Source organism: Diadema setosum, chromosome 4 (assembly GCF_964275005.1).
Source record: "Diadema setosum chromosome 4, eeDiaSeto1, whole genome shotgun sequence".
Classification (NCBI taxonomy): Eukaryota; Metazoa; Echinodermata; class Echinoidea; order Diadematoida; family Diadematidae; genus Diadema; species Diadema setosum.
This window is the reverse complement of record NC_092688.1, coordinates 33,673,224-33,695,331: the sequence shown is the minus strand read 5'-3', so window position 1 is coordinate 33,695,331 and position 22,108 is coordinate 33,673,224. Positions and strand designations below refer to the sequence as shown.

Below are 22,108 nucleotides of genomic sequence, written 5' to 3'. Positions count from 1 at the left end.
AAATCCTAATTACCCCCGGAAGTGCCTGAAATGAATGAGTTAAATCTTATATTAATGTAAGAATGAAGGACTTGGGTCATTCTTACATTCATATAATAGCGCCCTCTCTCATCCTTCTCTCATCTCTATAGCAGAATATCATGTATATGAATCAAAGAAAGACCCAAGTCCATCACACAAAATGGCCTTTCCACAATTAATGTAAATGTTAATTGTCATAATAATATATGTTCTAATTTGTATATACAAGTGTACAATGTTGCCTTCCCATCACAGTTAGATAGAATATTATTGGACAAATAAAAAAGATATGAAGTTTTTTTCAGTTTACTCGAAATGGTCTTCCATGGACTTGGGTCGTTCTTATATTCATATACTCTAATGCATGAAGGACATTTCATGAAGGACACCCCATTTATTTTTCCTTTATACCGAGTATTTACAGAGAAAGAGAATAAAAAAAACAACACACACCCAAAACAAAGCTGTATACATACACATCCCAGGCCCTGTTTTATGAAGAGTTATAATCGATTATACAGTATAGTTGATTTTTATCATAAGTCTATGGCAGCATGTGCCGTAAGGGAATTTAAAATCAATTTTATCTTTTGATAAAACGAAACCCCGGTATTACTAGTAAATGTCAGACCACCAAAAAACAAAACAAAATACAAACAAAACCTCTATTCATGAAAGATTTTATAGCAACTGAATGTGATGTCAAGACTATCTTGACCAGGGTGATACTTACGAATAATTTATTTCTCATTTAATTCCAGAAATCATGGCATTGACATCTGTGATCCAGTAATCATAGATTACAGCAAAATCAGGGATAGCTCTTCTTACAAGACACGCCACTCCACAATTAGGAATCGATCGAACACTGATTTAACTCATAAATGTGGTTTAATACATACGGTAGTGATAGTGGAGCCAGTAAGCAATTACAGTTCTTTTCTTACAACATCACAACATACATTAAGAAACTTCTCGTATCACCATGTCAAACTATACTAAGCTCACGGTGTACTAGTGTATAATGTACAGTTTTGGCCACTTCGCAGGCCCCTAGCAGTTCATGGGTTAACTTTAAAAGCTCAGAATCGTGAACGTTCATTTGTTTGTGCAATTTAACTTAATATTTCATCCATGGAGGGTGCTACAGGATCATTTTATGCACAAATTTTGGGTGACATATCATAACGGAGAAATCAATATCTGATATTTCCATGCAGAAAATTATTACAGTCCTTTGGAACTCTTTTTCCCGTTCTTACACAATACAGTCGGGTCCCACATGTGTTTGACTACTACCACAACATACAATTCATATACAAGAATCTTATAAGAGGGATATGGCATTAACCTCACTCGTCTACGTTTAAATACGTTATACTACAGTCTACACCTTTGTATTGTACAACGGGGCTCATACACAATAATCAGTGATCATGTAACTCGTAATATAAGGCACATATGACTCACATTCTTATAGAGAGTCCTCCACAGTCCACGCGGCAGATTTCTGTACTATCGCTGATGACAAGTGTCAAACATAAAGCTCTCCTCACCGCGGGACCTCAGTTCCGTGTTGGGGATCCAGTTATACACGAGATTCACGCGACTGGTGGCACTCTGCGACCATATCAGTGCACTTTGAATTCACTTGGGTTGATTAGCTCCGGTAAACAGTTCAAACACAGTCATAACCATCCATAAAGCAGGTACTTTCCATTTCCATTAACTGCGATTCCAAAGTAGGACGCAATTTCCCAAGCAGGATACAAAATGGTGAAGACAGTATAACTTGATATGCCCACATATCTTTTCACACATGATTATATTGTGATTATTAGGGACGATTATAGCGAAAGAGAGCGACTTGATGTTTTAGTCTCAGGTCCGATGGGCGGTTATATACAAGCGATGTCATCCGTGGTAGTTCTTCCTTCCTTCGCCAGTTCACAAACCAAGCAGGTCTATAATCACAAATAAACTACCAGAAACTATACAGTACAGGTATAATAATGACATATTTATAGGTCGACGCCACTAGTTATAGACTCCTTTCAAACAAAACCACCCCACGTTTCTCGCAATCACGTGCTGCCTCACTGGTACCAGAATTGAGAGAGAGAGAGAGAGAGTCTCGATGTGTTACATCTGCTATATATCCCCCAGCCCCAATAGTCTCCATCCCTTTTTTTTTCTCTAACTTTCCCAAGAAAGACATAAAAGATAACAACACAACACTCTGGCACTGCTCTCCGCAAGTAGAGCGATGACCACAAAGATAGACAGGAAGAAAGATAAGAGGCAAGGGGGCTTTAACCACTGCTCAGGCAGGGGATGGGGAGATGGCTAGTCCTACTACTATGAAAACAAATCATCACTGTTCTAAATGGCTGTAACACTGCTGAACTACAAAAAATGCTCACTTATATACACTATGTACAACAATGCTGCAAGAAGTTTCGTAGAGAAGTCTACAAGAGCAAGTACAGAAATATAATTGTATGCATGCTGCTGCATTGGCTGTCTGATCAGACTTGTATCGGTATTTCCGACACTAACTTAGCTATCTACCGACTTAATTTATCAAACAATGTGAATACAAAGGGGACATACTCCTTGGAGAATACAACCATACAAACCCTTCTTTATTACTGTGTTACATAAGAATTGCCAAAAGAGCAAAAATAACACGCACAAAAACCCACAACAACAACAACAACAAAACATAGAATAATAAAAAAGAATAGAATAAATATCAAAAGAACGTCAGCTTGATCGGATTCAACTTTCTGCATTTATTTTCAAACAAACAAATACACATGCTTTGGAATGTTACAACGTGTATTCATACATAAAGTTGTAAAAGTTGTAAGAGTTTGAGCACAGATGAATAACTTTGTAAAGCATAAAGGAGCATTATACCATTTCATAATCCAGGAAAAGTGTGGATTTATGATTACAACATCACTGATAACATAAAAAAGAAATGAAGGATATCTTCTTAATTATTAATATGCCGTAACACTTTCAGCTATTGAAATAATTTGAAGAATAATCCTTTGCAGAAGTATTGCTTACTCAACCGTTTGAGAAATACACTGTCACACTTGTATAAAGACGGTACCACCAGCAAATACAACCCACCATAATATAGAAACAGCTGGATTTATTTTTTTTTTTTGTACATAACGGAATAGAAGTTCGCATGTTAGCCAACATGTAACTTTTTATGAGCACTTACCTCTGATTGCCTCACAGAAAAGTAAAAACTTGACTAAAAGGAAGAATAAGAAGGAAGTCTTTTTTTTTCTGGTTACAATATGCCAGTATTCATGTGTTTATGTTTACTTCAGAGGCCCCTATAGAATAGGTCAGATGAAAATGAATAGGTCAGATGAAAATCAATCTTTTTTTCCCCTGTAACAGTATATGAGATTTTAGATATTGTTCATAATTTACCTTCTAAAAGAAGTTCTGGTTATGATGATATTGATAATATACTGTTAAAAAATATAATACCTTATATTGTTGATCTCTCTACTCTCTCTACTCCCCCTCTCCCCCTCCCGCCCTCTCTTCCCCTACTCTCTTCTGTGTGTGCACAATGTATGTGGATGCATACATGTGTACGTGTACGTGTATGTACGTGGGTGCGTGTGTGTGCTTGTGTGTATGTGTGTGTGTATGTGTATGTGTATGTGTATGTGTATGTGTGTGTGTATGTGTATGTGTATGTGTATACATGTGAAAGCGTATACACTGTACTTCATGTAACCATCCGATTCGATTGAATGAAAACTGTATACTTTCAATGATTAGCTTGTACGGTACATGTATCGTTGTATTGTGTTATAAAGTGATATATAATAATGTAACGTAAGTGAGGGGACTGCAATCTACAAGTTCGCTTTTTAGCAGCCCCTCAATTTTCATTTCCATGAAGTTCTTTTAAGAACCAATATGTATTATTATGTTCCAATATATGTAAACATGTCAAAGTGTATTACCTGTGTTTGATTGGAAATGAAAATAAAAAAAACATGCATGTGAACATGCATGTGTGAAATAAAAATAAATAAAAAATGATGATATTTTACTATTTAATGCTGAAATGACACTACTTCTCAATACATTTTAGTTTGTTTGTATGTTTGTTTGTTTCATTTCCATCTGAGAAGATGGCTGGATAGCCCATATTCAGCTGCACTATAGGTGCACTGGGGTCCAGTTGGGTGTGAGGCGGGACCACTTCACCGGGTTTATTGATGCACCCTGCTATTTGTGATGAATGATGAAACGGGATTTTTATATGCATGAGTTGTAACTCTCTCACAAACGGAACTGAGTGTTTTTACCTCTTACTAGAGGCATACTGCATTTTTGTCCCATACTGACCCAGTATTTTATGAGCATAAAATATTGAAAATTAATGATTTGTATTTGTTTAATTTAGGACAATTTATGTATAATCATAACAAAAATAATCTTCCAAATATATTCGAAACAATGTTTCAAAGAAATCAATCCGTTCACAATTATCCAACAAGGCGATCAAATGACTTCCATTTGCCATTTCTGAGAACTTTGTTGGCTCAAAACACATTCATCTAAGATGGGCCAAAGTATTGGAATTCACTTCACAACAATATTACAACAGCTCAATCTCTGAACTCCTTTAAGAATAAATTAAAATCATTTTTATTGAAATCTTACAACATCCAACCGAGTTAGTTTCCCTTTATCATCTCAGTCAAGTCATCATTCTTTTTTTTACATAAGTCCTTTCTTATAATTATGTTCCTGTCTGTGTTCTGAATATAACGATGTGTCTATTCTCTTTTTCTCCTGCATTCTTACCAACATAATTACGTATAAAAAAATGTTTTGCATTATATTCAATCCAGCTTGTATTTCATCACTTATTTTACATTATGGAATCTAGATTGCTTGCGTCCACGATGGCACGTGCTGTAGTTTTGTCTCTTTTTTTTCCTTTTCTTTCTTTTTCCCTTCCCAATCATCTTGATGTCAGTTGACATTGGTTCGTTTTATTTTGTTTTATATTGCTGTCTTGTGTATTTTCTGAGGGTCCCATATCGTACAAGCTCTGCTTCTTAGTGGGACCCTCCACTTCCATCCTCATCCTTAGTTGACTTGTATTAAACGCTTTATGTATATATTAACAAAGATGTAATTGCATTTTTTTTTCATCTACTTCTCATTTTCATATGTACCTGGTCAAATTACATTCTGCAAGTATTACAAATATCCTGTACATTTGCAATGTACTAGTATATAATTTCTTTGTTTATTTGATGAAAGTGAAAATAAACTTGAATCTTGAATCTTGAATCTAGAGGGAAATGGTATGATTACACACATATTGCTCAGTTAGACTCCAGAATCGAACCCGGTTCCTTTGGATCTGGAGGCAGACACGCTACCAACTGAGTCAAATCACCGCCCTTGCATATTACTCAATGCAGACACTTGATTAAACTATAAATACATGCATTGCTGCACAATGGTTCAAGGGAACGATTTGGACCAACGGGTCAGGTCAACTGAAAATGTTGACTTGTCACAATATTTCCCAAAATATATCTTTAAAACGGCTCAAAGTATTGGCATGACAATTAGATAACCAGTTAGTGACTATTACTGTGGACCATGGGGTCAAAGGGCAAAGGGTCGAAGGTCAAGTGAAAATGCCCAAATTCCAGGGTAAAGTCCGACCTCTCCTATCCGGCCTCCCTTTATCCGGATCTCTCTATTATCCGGACGCGATCTCGCATCTATAATAATTACGGGGAAGAGGGGGGTTTCGATCTCAAACAAAATTTCTACTCGAACTGACATGGATTACATATTATTTCCAACATAAGTAAAATACATTCAATTCAAATTTTCACCAAAATAACTTGCATTTAGCAACTAAAATCCCCAAATCACCGTATGTGTATATATATGTTCAGAAAAATTTCCATTCACATCAAATTTTCTTCTAAATAACATGCATTCAGATATTCACTACTCCCAAATCACCACAAGAATATGGACAGAAAACTTTTCATTCACATCAAATTTTCATCTAAATAACATGCTATCAAACATTTTTGTACCCCCAAATATCCGCAAGAATATGGACAGAAATCTTTTCATTAACTCAGGGCAGGGTACAGGCGATTGTTCATCGAACAAATTATCAGAGAATTCTACAGAGCAGCTGACGATGACGTTACATGTTCACGCAAAACATGTACTGTACATGATCACCATTTGGTAGGCAGCTGCGTGTACTATATAGAAACACTGAGTCTCCCATATCCGGTAGAATCCCATATCCGGATGAGCGCTGGTCCCGACATGTCCAGATAGGAAAGGTGGGACTGCAATGATAACAAGCCGTATTTGCATAGCGCATATCTCTCACACACACTCATACACACACGCAAAAAAAAAGAAAAAAGAAATGATTTCTCTATGCACATGGAAAGAGGGGAGAATATATAGAGGAAAATGAACATGAGAGAGAAAAAAGAGGGAGAAAAAAAAAGAAAGAGGGAGACAGAAGAGGAGATTGAAAGAGATGAAGATTGACAAAACTGCGACATACAGCGTAAAACCTAGTCTAAGCATTAACAAGTTAAAGCGATATATTTTCAAAAGACTCTTCAATCATTTCAGGGTAGTTTGTTCCATAAATGCCACTTGGAAGGATCTTGCATCATGAAAATAAATTTTGATATTGTGGGGGTGTAGGCCTTAAAAAAATGAATTGAGATTGAAGATAAGTAGGACCAGGGAGGTGGAAGAGAGACATCTTCCACCTCCCTGGTAGGACCTAGAACTTGCACACACATGAATACCATGATTAATTTCTTGAAGTCAATCCATTGCTTTACTTGGAGCCGATTCCGAGGTTTACATGCTCATTAAGTCAAGCATGAGTAACCAATCCAGCCGCAGAGTCTTGTATTCCTTGCAACTTTTAGATTAATTCAATGTTCTGTAGACCATACAAAATACATCATTACAAAAATCAAGACGAGATATTATGTGAGCATGTACTAGTCTCTCGGTCAACTTTTTAGAAAGGAATGGACCAATCAAAACAGTCTTGTGAAAGGCAAATGAGGCCGTTTTGCAAAATTGATTCTCTTGAGTTGACATTGTCAAATGCCTATCTAGTCTCACATCACCTTCCTGGCAGAGTTAACAGTCTGTATCACATTGTTACCTTGAATTAGATGTTATCAATCCTACCACACTGCCCCAGAATTACTTGTAAAGTGAAGAACCTCAGTCTTATCATTAAACCTAAGACCAATATGAACTGACCAATTTTTGTGTCGGCCATACAAGCCTGGGGTTGCAATGTTGCTTCAGACTGATTACCCTTCTCTACCAATTAATGTAAACTTGTGTATTGTCAGCATACATCATGCCATTCAACTCGTACTTGCTCCCGGCTGTAACAAGTTAACCATCCAAATGAAAGCTGGTGCAAGGAATGTAAACACTCACCACATTTGTGGTTGTGCCAAACTTTCAAACAGGTCATTTCAATTTGGTTTGCCAGTCATATGAAACCGTCGTCTCACATTTTTAAGATGTATTGACCTAATGAGATAACCATGCTATATGGCGAAGGCATACCAGTTGCCTTAGCGACATTTCTAGTTCAACTTGCCACTGCATGACAAAACCATCTAGTCCTATCGCGTTTTATATATATTATATCGCATCTAGATAATAGAGTCTATCTGGAGTGCAGAAAGCTATCTCACCACTTTCAAACTCTTGTAGATAATACCAAACTCTTTCCGGTTTTTGTATTTTGAAATTAGTGACGATGTTGTGCACGTGCTCCAAATCTCTCGTGTATCGATCGATACTGACAAGACCCTCCTCGTGCTTTACCCAAGCTACAATGACCGAATCATCTCTACATACAGCTGGGTAGGCATACATACCCTCCTTCTTCAAGTCATTTTCCTTCTTCCCCTTTCTATCAAAACAGACGACATTTGATATATTTACATCTTGCAGTATCAGTTTCCCAAAGGTGTGAAAAGAATACAATTGCCAAGGTGAATATCCACCACACATTATTTCCTTAATTGCCTCACCACCCTGTTGATTAAATACTTGGATTTTTCTTAACTTCCAATAACCCACGTAGATATTATCAACTTTATCCACAGTGAGACCACCCGACCCTCCTACACCATCACTCATCGTCTCGAACATGACATCGAGCTTCTCCCACTGTGGAGTGTAGAGTGACATCTGGTTGTTTGTATCACATACAACACTTCGACAGTCAGCTAGGCATCCAATTCTCCTGATATTGACATCTTTCAGCACGGTCTGCTGTAACTCGCCATCAGAGGAGTAGAGATGGATTCCGCCAAAACGAGATCCCACCACCATCATACCGTCTGGTGCACGAGTCATACAAATCATGCTGTCTTTGCGAGGGAGCTCTACGTTTGCTTTGACAGTCAACGGGAGACCTTCCAACTCTCCAAGACAAAGTTCATCGACCTTCACGTAATTACGAAATGAAATCTTCTTAGCTCGTTCTGTCACACTTCTCGGTGATTGGTCGTCAGGATCATCTCGGGCCAGAAAGCTCTTCAAGTTCTCGCACAGCGTGTCGTGTGCAAACAAGGCGTCTTTCTCTAGCGGTACTTTCATACCGTTTGTTACCAGCTCTTCCATAGCGTTCATGTGACTGACTGTTTGACGACTCTCTTCCTTCATAGTTTGTAATTCCTTCTCGAATTTTTCAGACAATCGTTGCACTTGCCATTTCAGTGCCTCTCTTCTGTCTGATAATAGCTGCATGTATTCCTCGTACGTCTTGTCGATGTCATCATTGAGCTTTCTCATCATAGTTGTTATTTCATTGCGTTGTGTCTCTATGCAATCGATATGATTTTCAATGGTTGTTTTCTTTGATTTTGCCAATTCTTGTAACTCCTTAATATTTTTCATTACATTCTCCTCATGGACGGCTGCCCTTTCGAGCTGGTGGCCTGCTTGCATGTGTTCTAGCATCCCACACGTACTGCAAATATTCTCCCGGCAATGTATACAGAAACAGTCTTCATCGGCACTGGGATGTTTCTTACATTTCAGTCGCCTTCTAAGCGGAACTTTTCCCGAGAGGACCTCGCTTATGGGCACCACTTCGTGGTTGGAGACCGGTTTCCAGGCAGAGTGGGCTCTCTCACACGATTTACACATATTTTTCGCACAGTCCTGACAGTAGGACACAGCTGGCGGCTTTTCGTCCATTTCACAAACTGTGCATATTGGATTCTTGGTTTTCACTTCGTCCACGAGAGAATTCAGGGGCACGTTTGTTTGTAACTTACTCACATCTCCACTGGGTACGGGAGTTCCTTTCCTGCATACAGGGCATGTTATTGTTTGTTGGCTTGGCTGAGTTTGGTAGACTCGTTCTAGGCATCCTTTGCAGAAAGTGTGTGAACATGTCAGTAATTTAGGTTGGTTGAATAGTGTCAGACAGATAGGACACTCCAGATTCTGGCTGCTGATTTGATGAAACGTTGCCATGGTATCTTTCCGTCTAAGTAGCAAAAGAAACACACAGCGGTAAACACATATATGCAAGTATCAGCAGAAATATGAAATTAGCATTTCCAAATATTAGAAATGGGGAAGTTCATACGAAGTATGACGATAGAATTGGCAACTTTAAAATAGAACAAACAAATGAGGCACAATTTAACGGATGTTTGTTGATTAGTAATGTGTACCATGTTTTACTAAGTATGCTCAATAACTTGTTATGCTTGTTATGCTCAATAACAATGTTCCGAGTAAACACTCTGACATTGACAAAATTAAAGTCAATGATGAATTGATTAATGATTCTCTTCATATTGCAAATATTTTCAATTCCTATTTTTCAAAAATAGGAGAAAATTATGCTCAAACTATTTCTGCAACAGATACTCATTTTACTGAATTTTTAGGTCAGTGCAACTCTGATTCCATATTTTTTACACCAACTAATAGATTTGAAATTATTGATATAGTTTCCTGTTTTGAGAACAAACGAAGTTCTGGTTATGATGGGATAGATAATTTCATACTTAAGGGTGTAATTTCCTCGATTGCTGATCCACTTGTTCATATATTTAATTTGTCAATCCTCAACGGTGTGTTTCCGGATAAAATGAAATTGGCTAAAGTAATACCAATATTTAAGAAAGGTGATAAACTTGAAGTCAGTAATTATCGCCCAATTTCATTATTGTCTTCACTGTCCAAGGTTTTAGAAAAACTTATTTATAAGAGAATTAGCAATTTCTTGAAGGTACATGAAGTTTTTACGAACTATCAGTTTGGCTTTCGTGAGAAACGTAGTACTTCGCATGCTCTTTTATATTTCGTTGATAGAATAGGTCATGCCATTGATAATCATTCTCATTTAGTTAGTATTTTCTTGGACTTCTCCAAGGCCTTCGACACCATCAATCATGACATTTTACTTTATAAATTATCGCATTATGGAGTACGTAGGAAGGCCTTGGAGTGGTTCAAGAGCTATTTGTTCGATAGAAAACAATTTGTTACAATTAAAACCAATGATTCAGTTATCAGAGAAGTCAAATGTGGCGTCCCACAGGGAAGTCTTTTAGGGCCGTTATTGTTCATTATCTATATCAATGATTTTTGTTGTGTATCTGAGGATATCTCTCTTTTATTCATTTTGCAGATGATACAAACGTATTTTTTGCCCATAATGATATTGATTTTCTTGTTCACAAAATTAACATTGAATTGAATAAAGTGACAAATTGGGTCAGAGCTTATAAGTTATCACTTAATGCTCAAAAAACGAAATCTATGATTTTCAGCAATACTGTTGATAGTTTAAACACAAATATAGTTTTAGATGATTGTCATCTACAAAGAGTATCAAATATTAAATTCTTGGGGGTCATTGTAGATGATAAACTTTCCTGGAAATCACATGTTGATAATATTTGTAATATAATATCGCGTAATAGAGGTGTTATTAATAGATTGAAATTTCATATTCCACAAAGAACATTACTTATGTTATATTCGTCGTTAATATTGCCTCATTTGAATTATGGAGTTTTAGTATGGGGCAACACGCATCAGAATTTACTTGAAAGAGTGTCCCTCCTGCAAGAGAAAGCCCTCCGCATTATCTGCCATTCCCCTGTACGTTCTCATACAAACACGTTGTTTACCTCTAATAAGCTTTTAAAAATTAAAGATTTATTTTTGTATAATTTAGGCCAATTTATGTACAAGTATTGTAACAATTTCCTTCCATTTATTTTTGATTCCATGTTCCTAAAAAAACCAATCATTTCATGAATATCCCACTAGGCGTTCCAATGAATTTCATTTACCCCTCTTACGCACGATTTTTGCTAAAAATACACTTATTTATATCGGCCCAAATTATTGGAATTCTCTGAATCATGATATAAAAAACGCCCCATCCATACATTCTTTCAAGAGGAGACTGAAGTCCTTTCTATTGCAGTCGTATGACTTTGCAGGACACAACTAGCCATTTGGCCTTCTTTCTCACATACAGACTTACTTTTTCAGCTTTCAAGAATAAATTGTAATCTTTTGGATGTCTGCTGCTATCTACGCTTTCGCCAAAAGAGTCAAAGACATGAATGTCTGTCTTATTCCTGTTCTCACGTCCCTTCATTTCCTTGCTTTTCTCCTTTCAGACGCTACAATCACTTTTTCCCCCTCCACAACCATTATCTGTTTCTCTTGATAAGCTTCTGTCGAAGATCGCTGTCTCTGTTGTGCATTTTCGTTTGCTATTTTGTCTTCTATTTGTTCAGCGTTTCCATTCCGTTTTGCCCCGTACAGCCTTTTCTTCAGTAGTTGTTTTGCTGTTTAGTCTTGTTTCATGTTTGTTCGCGTCTGTTAGTCTTGTCCATCCCGTTTTGTCCCGTACAGCCTTTTCTCCAGCAGTTGTTTTGTTGTCTAGTCTTGTCCTATGTTGTTCACGTCTATGATAGTAAGTATATTTATCTGTGAATCTAGTTCTCAGTGGACTTCCAGACTTCTTCCTCTTTTTTTCCTCTCCTCTTGTATTTATGATGCTTCAAGTAATCTTTCCATTGATGTTATTTTTCCAGAGGGGCCCACATTCTACAAGCTCTGTCTTTTTAGTGGGTCTCTCCATTTTTCGCACTTTAAGCAAAGTTATACATGTACCTTATTTCGATCACTTCTTTTTTTTTTACTACAATGTATAATTACTATAAGGTCCTCCTCAGCTGTTTCACATTCTTTTCGATACATAATGTTCTGTTTACCTTATTCTCTGTTGTCAAAAGAAGTGTAACTTATATGTTTTGTCGAAATATGAAATAAACTTTGAATTGAATTGAATTGAATAAAACTGATTTATGGTGGAGGAGATCATAAGTTGTCTAGTGATCCTGTCATAGGATGATGCTAGTGCGAGTTGCTAGAATAAAATCAGATTTTACTTGTAAATACTCTAAAGGGGTACTAGTAAAACAAAGAATTGCATACGATGTATTCACCAAAATACGATAGGGATATTCGAGCAGGGATGACTCCTTTAATCTGTTGAGGATGAGTCCCGAGTATACTCGTGCAAGCGTCTATGTGAAATACGTATTGTAGCAAAACCATTAAGCGTGACCTTGTATGTTAATAGCAGAAAAATATCCTCCAGCGATATCGTAAATAGAAGTTGTTATGTCAAAAGAAAATATCAATGAAAATCTGAGCGAAATGTGAGAAGCTATTAAATTCTAGAAACATAAATTAATTTGGCTGGTTGCATATGTAATGTAACAGGGTGTCCTTCAATTCATACGATAATTATCTATATATTCTTGATAGACAGTTTTGATGTGTGTGAAGATAATGGTTTCGTTTGTCTTGGAAGTCATGTGAAAACTTTATTCATTTACCTCATTATATACGACAACAGGGGAACTATTGATAGGCACAAAGCATGATCATATTTCTTCCCGGGATTAAATTATGTTACTGAAACTTCATGGAGAAAACGAACCGGCATGATTATCTTCCTAGGAATATTATAGAATTTCTGTCAACAATGTTGAAAGGAAGTGCTGAATGAAGTATGAGTCAAATGGCAGGACCATTTAACCATATTGTTTGATCGATGGCGCTGTGATGTACAGTACGTCACTGTGGATTCTATGTCCATTTAGGTTTATGCATACATGCAATGAATCTAGCGTGCAGACTATGGGAAAATTTCACTGCCACGATTGGTTTCCTTTATCCTTTAACAGCTGAACAGGAATGCTCACGTCCTCATGGTTAGCATCTTTGCGTTGCTGATAAGAAAACTTACGGTAGCTAAATTTTAGTTGACACTCCCTCATCCCCCCCCCCAAAAAAAAAAAAAAAAAAAAAAACACACACACACAAACACACACACACACACAAACACAATAGTGTCAGAACATCTATACTGCAGCTGTTCGGCTCTTTCTTCCAACGTCCCTCCTTGCTCCTCTTTCTGAAGATAAGGCCAATTTTTCGTTTTCAGGTCATTAATTCTCCACAATTGATTCTTTGAGGACAATCACACCCTTGATATCAGGAGTAAAGTTGCACAAAGAAAAAAGGAGAACAAGGGAGAGGAGACCAACATCGTCATAAAATTTTACGGATATAAACATCCTGATCATTAGCCCGACCAGACGCTGTGCGAAGCACTGGGCTGTGTATAGTTACCTGATCATGAGTTAAAGCTCGATCAACATTTTGACAACTGCAAGCATATTAAAATACGCTATCTTGCTGTGGCTCTATGTTGTGTGCAATTCAAGGCCAGCTTTGCTACTTGTTCCTGACATTTCGTTGACACGTTAACAAGTTTGGAGGGACTAAGATGCGTCGAAACATATTTGACACAAGGGAACAGAATGATTATCTAATGGACCAATGAGCTTCACAGTATACAAGAAACACTTTGCCCTTTATCTGGCATGCAGACACCCTGATCAACTTCCAGAAGTTCTATAAAAGAGAACTGATACCTTTCTCTTGTAGTAAGTCAGAGGATCAGACGAGGAATAATCATATCTAGTGATCATTCATTATTCGTACAAACTACGTGTCAGGCACAACATATAGGAACACACGAGTGTGGATATAGTTTCGTATGCTTACCAAGTGTGCTGTACTTCCGGATTCAATATTGCTGATTTCTCTCGGGCTCCGATGTACATTTTAGGCATGAAATCACAACCTATACTCTGTTCAACCTGTAGGAGGGTACGAACATAAATTAGATTGACTGTGGTCTTACTGTTAACTTAGTGTTAAGACCATAATTATCTAAATAAGAGTTAGTTTAGGGACAGAGAGATGCATTACGTAGCAATCACAATATGGTCGGTCGATTCAAACAGCTCTCAGAGGAACGCCTGTATTCTTCATGACCTTTCATTCTGACCTCTTATATAAAGTGATAGGAGCGGGTTTTCCCCACACCTCCAGCACTGTCTATATCCGAAAATCACACAGCGCATAATGAAATTTTGCCTTAATTGTAAACAGTGAGCTGTTCATGCGCCATTGATTTATTGAGCTCAGCCGATAATTTCGTTAACGAGGATCTGAACAATCTATATTATAAGAAAAATAATTATCATGAAAATGATGTAATTTATCCTTGTGCTGTACATTTTGTTTTATTTCTTTAGTTAATGAGACTTATCAAATCATGACAAAGAGAAAAGATTGTGTCCTGTGTTGAGATGTACTCGGCTTCATCGTGCATGTATGCTTTGTCCTCGTCTTGCTCGTCTGAGGGGATTCGTAATTATAATCTTCATTCCTATTTTCTATGATTTCGGACATTTCCCAGAGTAGATTTTCGAAACAAAATTACAGTGAAAACAAAATAGTAATGTGCCGAGTCGATCGTCAGTAATTTCTAAGTTATAATAATATAGTTCTAAAGGAAATTTTTTGGAGGAAATAATCAGATCAGGTTTCATTTCATTTCATTTCATTTCATTTTTATTTCATTTCCGGCCAAAACATATAATATGACAATTTCATATAAACAAATTAAGTACAACGTAACTATTACATTTCCAAATGAACTTTAGATACACGTCATTTGTTTAAATGACTCAATAAACATACTAGTTGAAAAAAATACATGGGCAAAATGTGACTGAATCATAAGAAAGAAAAGGTCGGAAATGGAGGGGACTGCTAAAAAGCCAAGCTTATAGAATGCAGTCCCCTCGTGAGTCGTGAAAATAATAGTAATAATGTAACAAGACAATTTGACATAGTCCTCGGGAAACAGAAAATAAAACAAGTATACGCACACAAAACGCACACACAGACAAAAACAAAGCTGCTCTCTTACATACGCGAGGAAAGAATAAATAGGAGGTCAAAGGCCAGAGGGGGACAGGAAGACAGAGGAAGAGAGAGAAAAGGGCAAAGGAGGAAGAGTTCAAGGGTCAATGCCAGGGCACATGAGACTTTAGTCTTACCAAGAAGTGGACTATCTATAAGTAATATATATAACAGTTATGAAATAGATTAAACAAAGTAAAGACATTAACAGCAAAGAAATCAGTTAGCAACTTTCGAAATGCAAATCCCCAGTGACATAATAATTGATAAACATTTTCTTTAATTTCAAAGTAAAAGTGTTAAAACTTAGAGATTCTTTTATGCTGCTGTCAAGGGAGTTCCAAAATTTAGGTCCAGCGAAGGAGAATATAGACTTTGCAAAAACCGTCCTAGAGAGTGGTAAATGGAATTCATTGATTTGTCTCGTGGGGTATGAATGTACAGTTTTATTTTGAATAAACATGGAATCAAACGCAAAAGGAAGGGAATTATCTATCAATTTGTACATAAACTGACCTAAATTCAAACAATACAAATCCTTAATTTTTAAAATATCATTTTGATAAAACAAATCGTTTGTATGACATCTCCACGACTCTCTACAAATAATACGAAGAGCTTTTTTCTGCAATAATAATATTCTTTCTAGATATGAGGAGTAAGTATTGCCCCAGGCGAGAATGCCATAGTTCAGATAGGGTAAAATTAAAGATGAATATAACATAAATAAAACATTTGGGGGGAAATAAAATTTAACTTTATTGGTTACGCCGACATTTCTAGAAATTGTACGGCAAATTAAATCAATATGCAAGTTCCAAGTGAGCTTATTATCAAGGATCAAACCTAAAAATCGAATTGAAGAAACTTCATTCTACAACTTCATTATCCAAATAAATGTTCTGAGATAACTTTTCCAAAGAATTACTAAAAAGCATACATTTAGTTTTTTGAAAATTAATTGATAATTTGTTGGCTCTAGTCCAGTAAAGTAACTTTTTTATCTCGATATTCATAGTATCAATCAATAACACAGGATCAGAACTCGAAAAGAACACATTTGTATCATCAGCAAATAATAGAAAGGAAAGAATACTTGATGAATGTTCAATATCATTGATGTAAAGAACAAATAAAAGTGGACCAAGTAAACTTCCTTGCGGTACACCACAAGTGATATCATGCATAACAGATTTATGACCATTAATATAAACAAATTGTTTGCGATTAGTAAGGTAGCTCCTGAACCACTCCAAGGCCATGCCTCAAATACCATAATGGGATAATTTATAAAGGAGTATTTTGTGGTCAATGGTATCGAAGGCCTTGGAGAAGTCCAGGAACACACCTATAGTATGATGAAATTTATCGATGGCTTTGGAGACTTTATCTAAGAAAGTAAGGACTACATGAGATGTGTTGTGTTCTTGCCGAAAACCAAACTGATTATTAGAAATAATGTTACGCTTATTAAGAAAAAGTCTAAAATGTACAACTTTTTCCAGTAATTAAGAGATAGTGGATAACAAAGATATTGGTCTATAATTACTGATGTCTTCCCTATCCCCTTTCTTAAAAATAGGAATAACCTTAGATACTTTCATAGTCTCGGGGACAACGCCATTACTTAAGGACAAATTAAACACATGAACCAAAGGGTCAACAACAAACTCTATGATATTTTTTAAAAGAACATTATCAATATTATCATAACCAACACTTCTTTTACTCTTTAAATTCCGAACTATATCAATTAGTTCGTTCCGGTGAGTGGGAGCAAAAAACAGGAGCTGGGATTAGGCGTTTGTAAAAAATCAACAAATAACTTTTGAGATTTAGGAATCTTTTTAGCAAAATTATTTCCTATTTGTGAAAAATATTGATTAAAAACATCAGCTATAAACCTTGAATCAACAATTGTAAGATCATTATGTTTGATTGTAGTAATACGGGATGTTTCTTTGTTTCTATTAATGGCCGAATCAATAACTTTCCAAGTATTTTGGATATCATGTTTAAAATAATGTATCTGATCACTGAAATATTTTCGCTTTGCACAACGCAAAATTTGAGCAAGAACATTCTTATATGAAATATATTTATGACGAGATTCCTCAGTACGTTTGATTTTATCAGCGTAATACAAATTATTTTTTCGGTTAATTGACCGCAACAAGGACTTGGATATCCACGGGAGTCTCGGGAATCTTTTATAATTACTATTATTTTTCTTATAACTAAAGGAACATACTTATCTAAAAGTAAATTCAATTTTCTCATAAATAAATCATAAGCATAATTTGGGTCCTCAGCATCATATACCTCAGACCAATCTACTGCATTAAAACCATCTTGCAACCGAGCTATATTATCTGGTGTAACTTTTCGAAAATACACTACAGAAGAATTCAAACTAAGTTTGCGATTAACTGGAATATGAGTAAATATGGGGTAATGGTCGGACAAATCTGATAAAACAATGCCAGAAAAGGGTAATGGGTTGATATTGCAGAATATATTATCAATAAGTGTTGCTGAATGATTAGTTACTCTAGATGGCTTTGTTATAAGGGGTAAAAAAAGATGAGGACATCATAATATCTAATAGATTCTGAGCAGAATTTAATGTCTGAAACTTAGATAAATCTACGTTAACATCTCCCATAATATAACAATCTTTATTGTTAAAAATTGGATTTTGCAATAACGATTGCAGATAAGTAAAGAAATCTTGAACCTCAGAATTCGGAGTTCGGTACATGACTAATACAAGTATATTCCTAGAACCAGGCACGTTAATTTCAATAAAGAGTGATTCTACAGCTTCACTCATGTAGTTCAATCCACTATGAATAATATAATCAAGGTTTTGCTTTATATACAGGGCAACTCCTCCGCCTTTCTTGTGCTGACGACTGTTTTCTATAAAATCATACCCGGGAAGAGAGAACGTAGGCATAGAAGTCGGACTGATCCATGTTTCACTCAGACCAATTACAGAGAAAGATGATTTATGAATGTCATTCATGAAACAGCAAAAATTATCAAAATTACGATTCAAACTCCTTATATTGAGTTGCATCAACGAAAAACTTTGAGTAATTTCAGTTAAAGCTTTGAATTGATTGATTGTAAAATATTCAGAACTAAGATATTGTTCATTATTATCTTCACCAAAATTTACACTTTTAGTATGAGAATTAAAATCATAGTTTGCACAGAAACGTTTACTGTAGGATTCATTTGTTTCATGAGTTACCGAACCATGATTAGACATATATATATATATATATATATAAAAAAAATCATCATTGTTTAGAGAGTGATAAGGAAAATTCACAACCTGAGTCGTACTATCCATCATAAATAGATGGCATTACCATATTCGTTGATGGTAAGAATAAGAGTGCATTCAAGTGTATGAGGCAAAGACCCAGAGAGAAATGCAGGAGGAACAGGGGCAGAAATGTAAGTAATATACGGTATGCAGGAGAGCGGCGCATCGACATTTTAAACTCGCAAGACAATATGACTAGGCAAACACACGAAAAAAATAAACGAAACAAGGAATACATTTTACACTTTGGTATAGTCCAGGCGCAGGGACCCAGAAAAAATGACTTCGTTCAACCCACCCCGCAGAAAAGGTTTGACTGCATAGGGTGGTCGGTTGGACTCTCTGGAACACCCCTAGGTAGTATGTGAGTCGAAATTGTGGTATCAATAAAATTTTACAGGCCATTTTAGTTGCGACAAGACCTTATTGTTCGAAAAAGAGTCTGCGCACGCCAAGACTACTACACGCACCACTAGCACTGCTACAGGCGCCAGTGCCAGTGGTGCGTGTAGTAGTCTTAGCGCACGCAGACTTTTTCCTCGGCAAACAAGGGTTTTTGCCAGCAAACTCACTAGCTGAGGTCAGTGTAGTTTAGTTTCTAGCCGTGTTTATTTCGTGTATATTTTTTCCGAGTTGCAGCAAGCCGAGTGAGGTTGCATACCCAGTGATTGTGACCCCAAACCGTTCGGACGTCGCAATCACTTGGTATGCGCTTTCGCTCGGCTTAGCACAATAAAGTGGGCTTCTACACATGCGCAAGCTGCAACTCGGAGAAATGAAAACGAAATAAAAACGACTAGAAACTAGACTGTTGTCGGTTACGGCTGGCACTGAAAATTACAACATAATCACAATTTTTTGCAGTTATTTCATGAATAATTCCTCAAAACACCGTAAAACCATATATATATATGTTGCTAGAGATGTCAGCAAAACAATGGGATACATTGTAAGTTAAAATATTGTGCATGGTTACCATGGTAACCAGATGTATACAGGTGATTGATAATCCAAAAAATGCCTCCAACTGCTGCAAACTTTGGTATTTTTTGTTCAGTTTTTTTCTCTAGATAGGTGAATTAAAAACAAACATTTCTATTGATTATTGTTCAAAAAAGTTTTTTCCTGTTGCCATGGCAACCAGTAATATCCAATCAGGATTCAGCTGTCAATACTTAAGAACTAATGCCCACATTTTCAAAAAGCTCAATAAGCATGTCATTCTGTATAATTGTACCATTTACCGTACTTTTAACACATATTTGACTTCAAATTGCAGGCAAATGTTGTTTCCAGCAATGTATGGATACAAAATTCCCTTCAAAATCTATGTTAATACAGAGAGCAAAGCCGACGATAATCTGATATTAGCTTTTTAGAGTATATATTTACAGAGAAATGGTTATTCGAAACAACCTTGGAAAAGAGCAGAAGAAAGCAATTGATTGTTCTTGTTCTTAAAGGAAATTTATTCAAGAATGCAGATATATTCCTTTCTAAAGAAAGAATATACACGTACACTGCATTATCCATCAATCGAATTAAAAGCGTACTTTTCGTTGGTAAGCTATATATATTTGGACAACTTGTGGTGATATTTCATAATCAAGTTCGAATTACCAATTCTTTGTTAAATATGAATTCAATTTTTCATTTCTTGTTAAGCCTGTTACTAGAGCTCACAATGTGATGGATTGACTTTCAGTACTTCGTTATACATATATATATATATATATATATATATATATATACAAGTATTTTAGCTTTATTTTCAACAAGTTTATTTGTGGATCGAGGTATTTGTGAATCAGGGTATTTTAAGGACGTCTCAGGGTCAGACAATTCAGACAATCAGACAACTTTCTGTCTCAAATATACCATTAGCATTTATGTTTGTACCACACCAGCGTGCGATAAAAGTGAAAAAAAAATATCTCGAGTGTAAATACTTTTTCGTGCTTTTCGTGGACTGTAAGTGCACGAAATTTGAATCATTCTGTTTGTTATAGGCTATATCAAATGTGTAGATACATTTTTTGTGCTTTTCGTGGACTGTAAGTGCACGAAATTTGATTCATTCTGTCGATATAGGGTATCATTATTTGGACAACTTATGGTGATATTTCATAACCAAGTTCGAATCGTCAGTTCTTTGTTAGATATGAATTTCTTGTTATGCCTGTTACTAGAGCTCACAGTGTGACTGACTTTGAGTACTTTGTTATACATTACAGTACAAGTTTTGTAACTTTTTTGTTCAACAATTTTATTTGTGGATCAGGGTATTTTAAGGACATTGCGGGCTCAGATAACTTTCTATTTTCCACAGTCATTTATAAGTTTGCCACATCAAAGTAGGATAAAGTGAAAAAAATATCTGGAATCCAGACACGTTTGTTTATTTTGCCTTACGTGCTCATGATCATCCATTGTAGGTCGGGTCTTAACCCTGATATAAAGCCCAAGCTATTTTGACCCCTTCCAGGCCCAAAGGGGGGGGGGGGGGGCGGCACATTGTGCCCCCTACATAACTTCTTTATTATATGATGTATGACCGTCATATTTGGCACATGGGTAGAGCAACTCATGCTCTACATGACCCAACATTTCTCAAGGTTATCCACTGAGGGCACTATTTCCCAAAATATAAAAAATACATAGAAAATATGCTAAAATCATGTTTTTTCTTTCTATTTCTTTATCCCCAGTAAATATGTTGTTATTTTATATTAATCATTTTCATATTTACTACAAAGGAAGAGCAAGTCAACGTTCACTATTTGTTAAGGTTGAAATTTCTCAAGGTCAACATGTGGGGGCGTAATTCATTACAATATAAAGAAATATATGAAACCTATTACGTATTGCTTGGAATGGGTGCATATATTTGTATCACATTTCATATTTCCAAAATACTGAAATTTTAAGTTTACAGATTGATATTATGATAAACAAATGATATTCCAGGCAAAGCGTGTGTGAAGATAACACAAAATAAAAAGGTAATCTTTGAAAAATGCTGTATTTTCGAATATTTCTATTATATCTATTGTTTGATGCGTATGTTATATAGAAAATAAAGGAAATAATAAGAAGACCATTTCAGGGTAATTCTCAACCATAATTTCTTCACATTTCTTTCCTTTAGCAAACTATAGCCAAGAAAACCCCAATTTCATCCATAATTATATTGTTAACTGAAATTGAAACAGAAAATCATACAAAATCTGACTAACATGGTTGTAAGTCTACGGTTGCCATAGCAAACAGGAATATCGGACATACCTAAATTATATATCAAAATGTTTGTAA

General features: G+C 35.9%; 1 protein-coding gene across 1 annotated transcript; it reads right to left on the bottom strand.

Annotated features, from left to right (window-relative positions):
• Positions 1-7,758: 7,758 nt before the first annotated feature.
• On the bottom strand, positions 7,759-9,609 carry LOC140227158 (uncharacterized). The gene has a single exon (XM_072307591.1). The coding sequence runs from the start codon at positions 9,607-9,609 to the stop codon at positions 7,759-7,761; it is 1,851 nt and encodes a 616-aa protein (XP_072163692.1).
• Positions 9,610-22,108: the final 12,499 nt, after the last annotated feature.

Coding starts and splice junctions, on each gene's coding strand:
- LOC140227158 (XM_072307591.1), bottom strand. CDS start 9,609: ATGGCAACGTTTCATCAAATCAGCAGCCAGAATCTGGAGTGTCCTATC.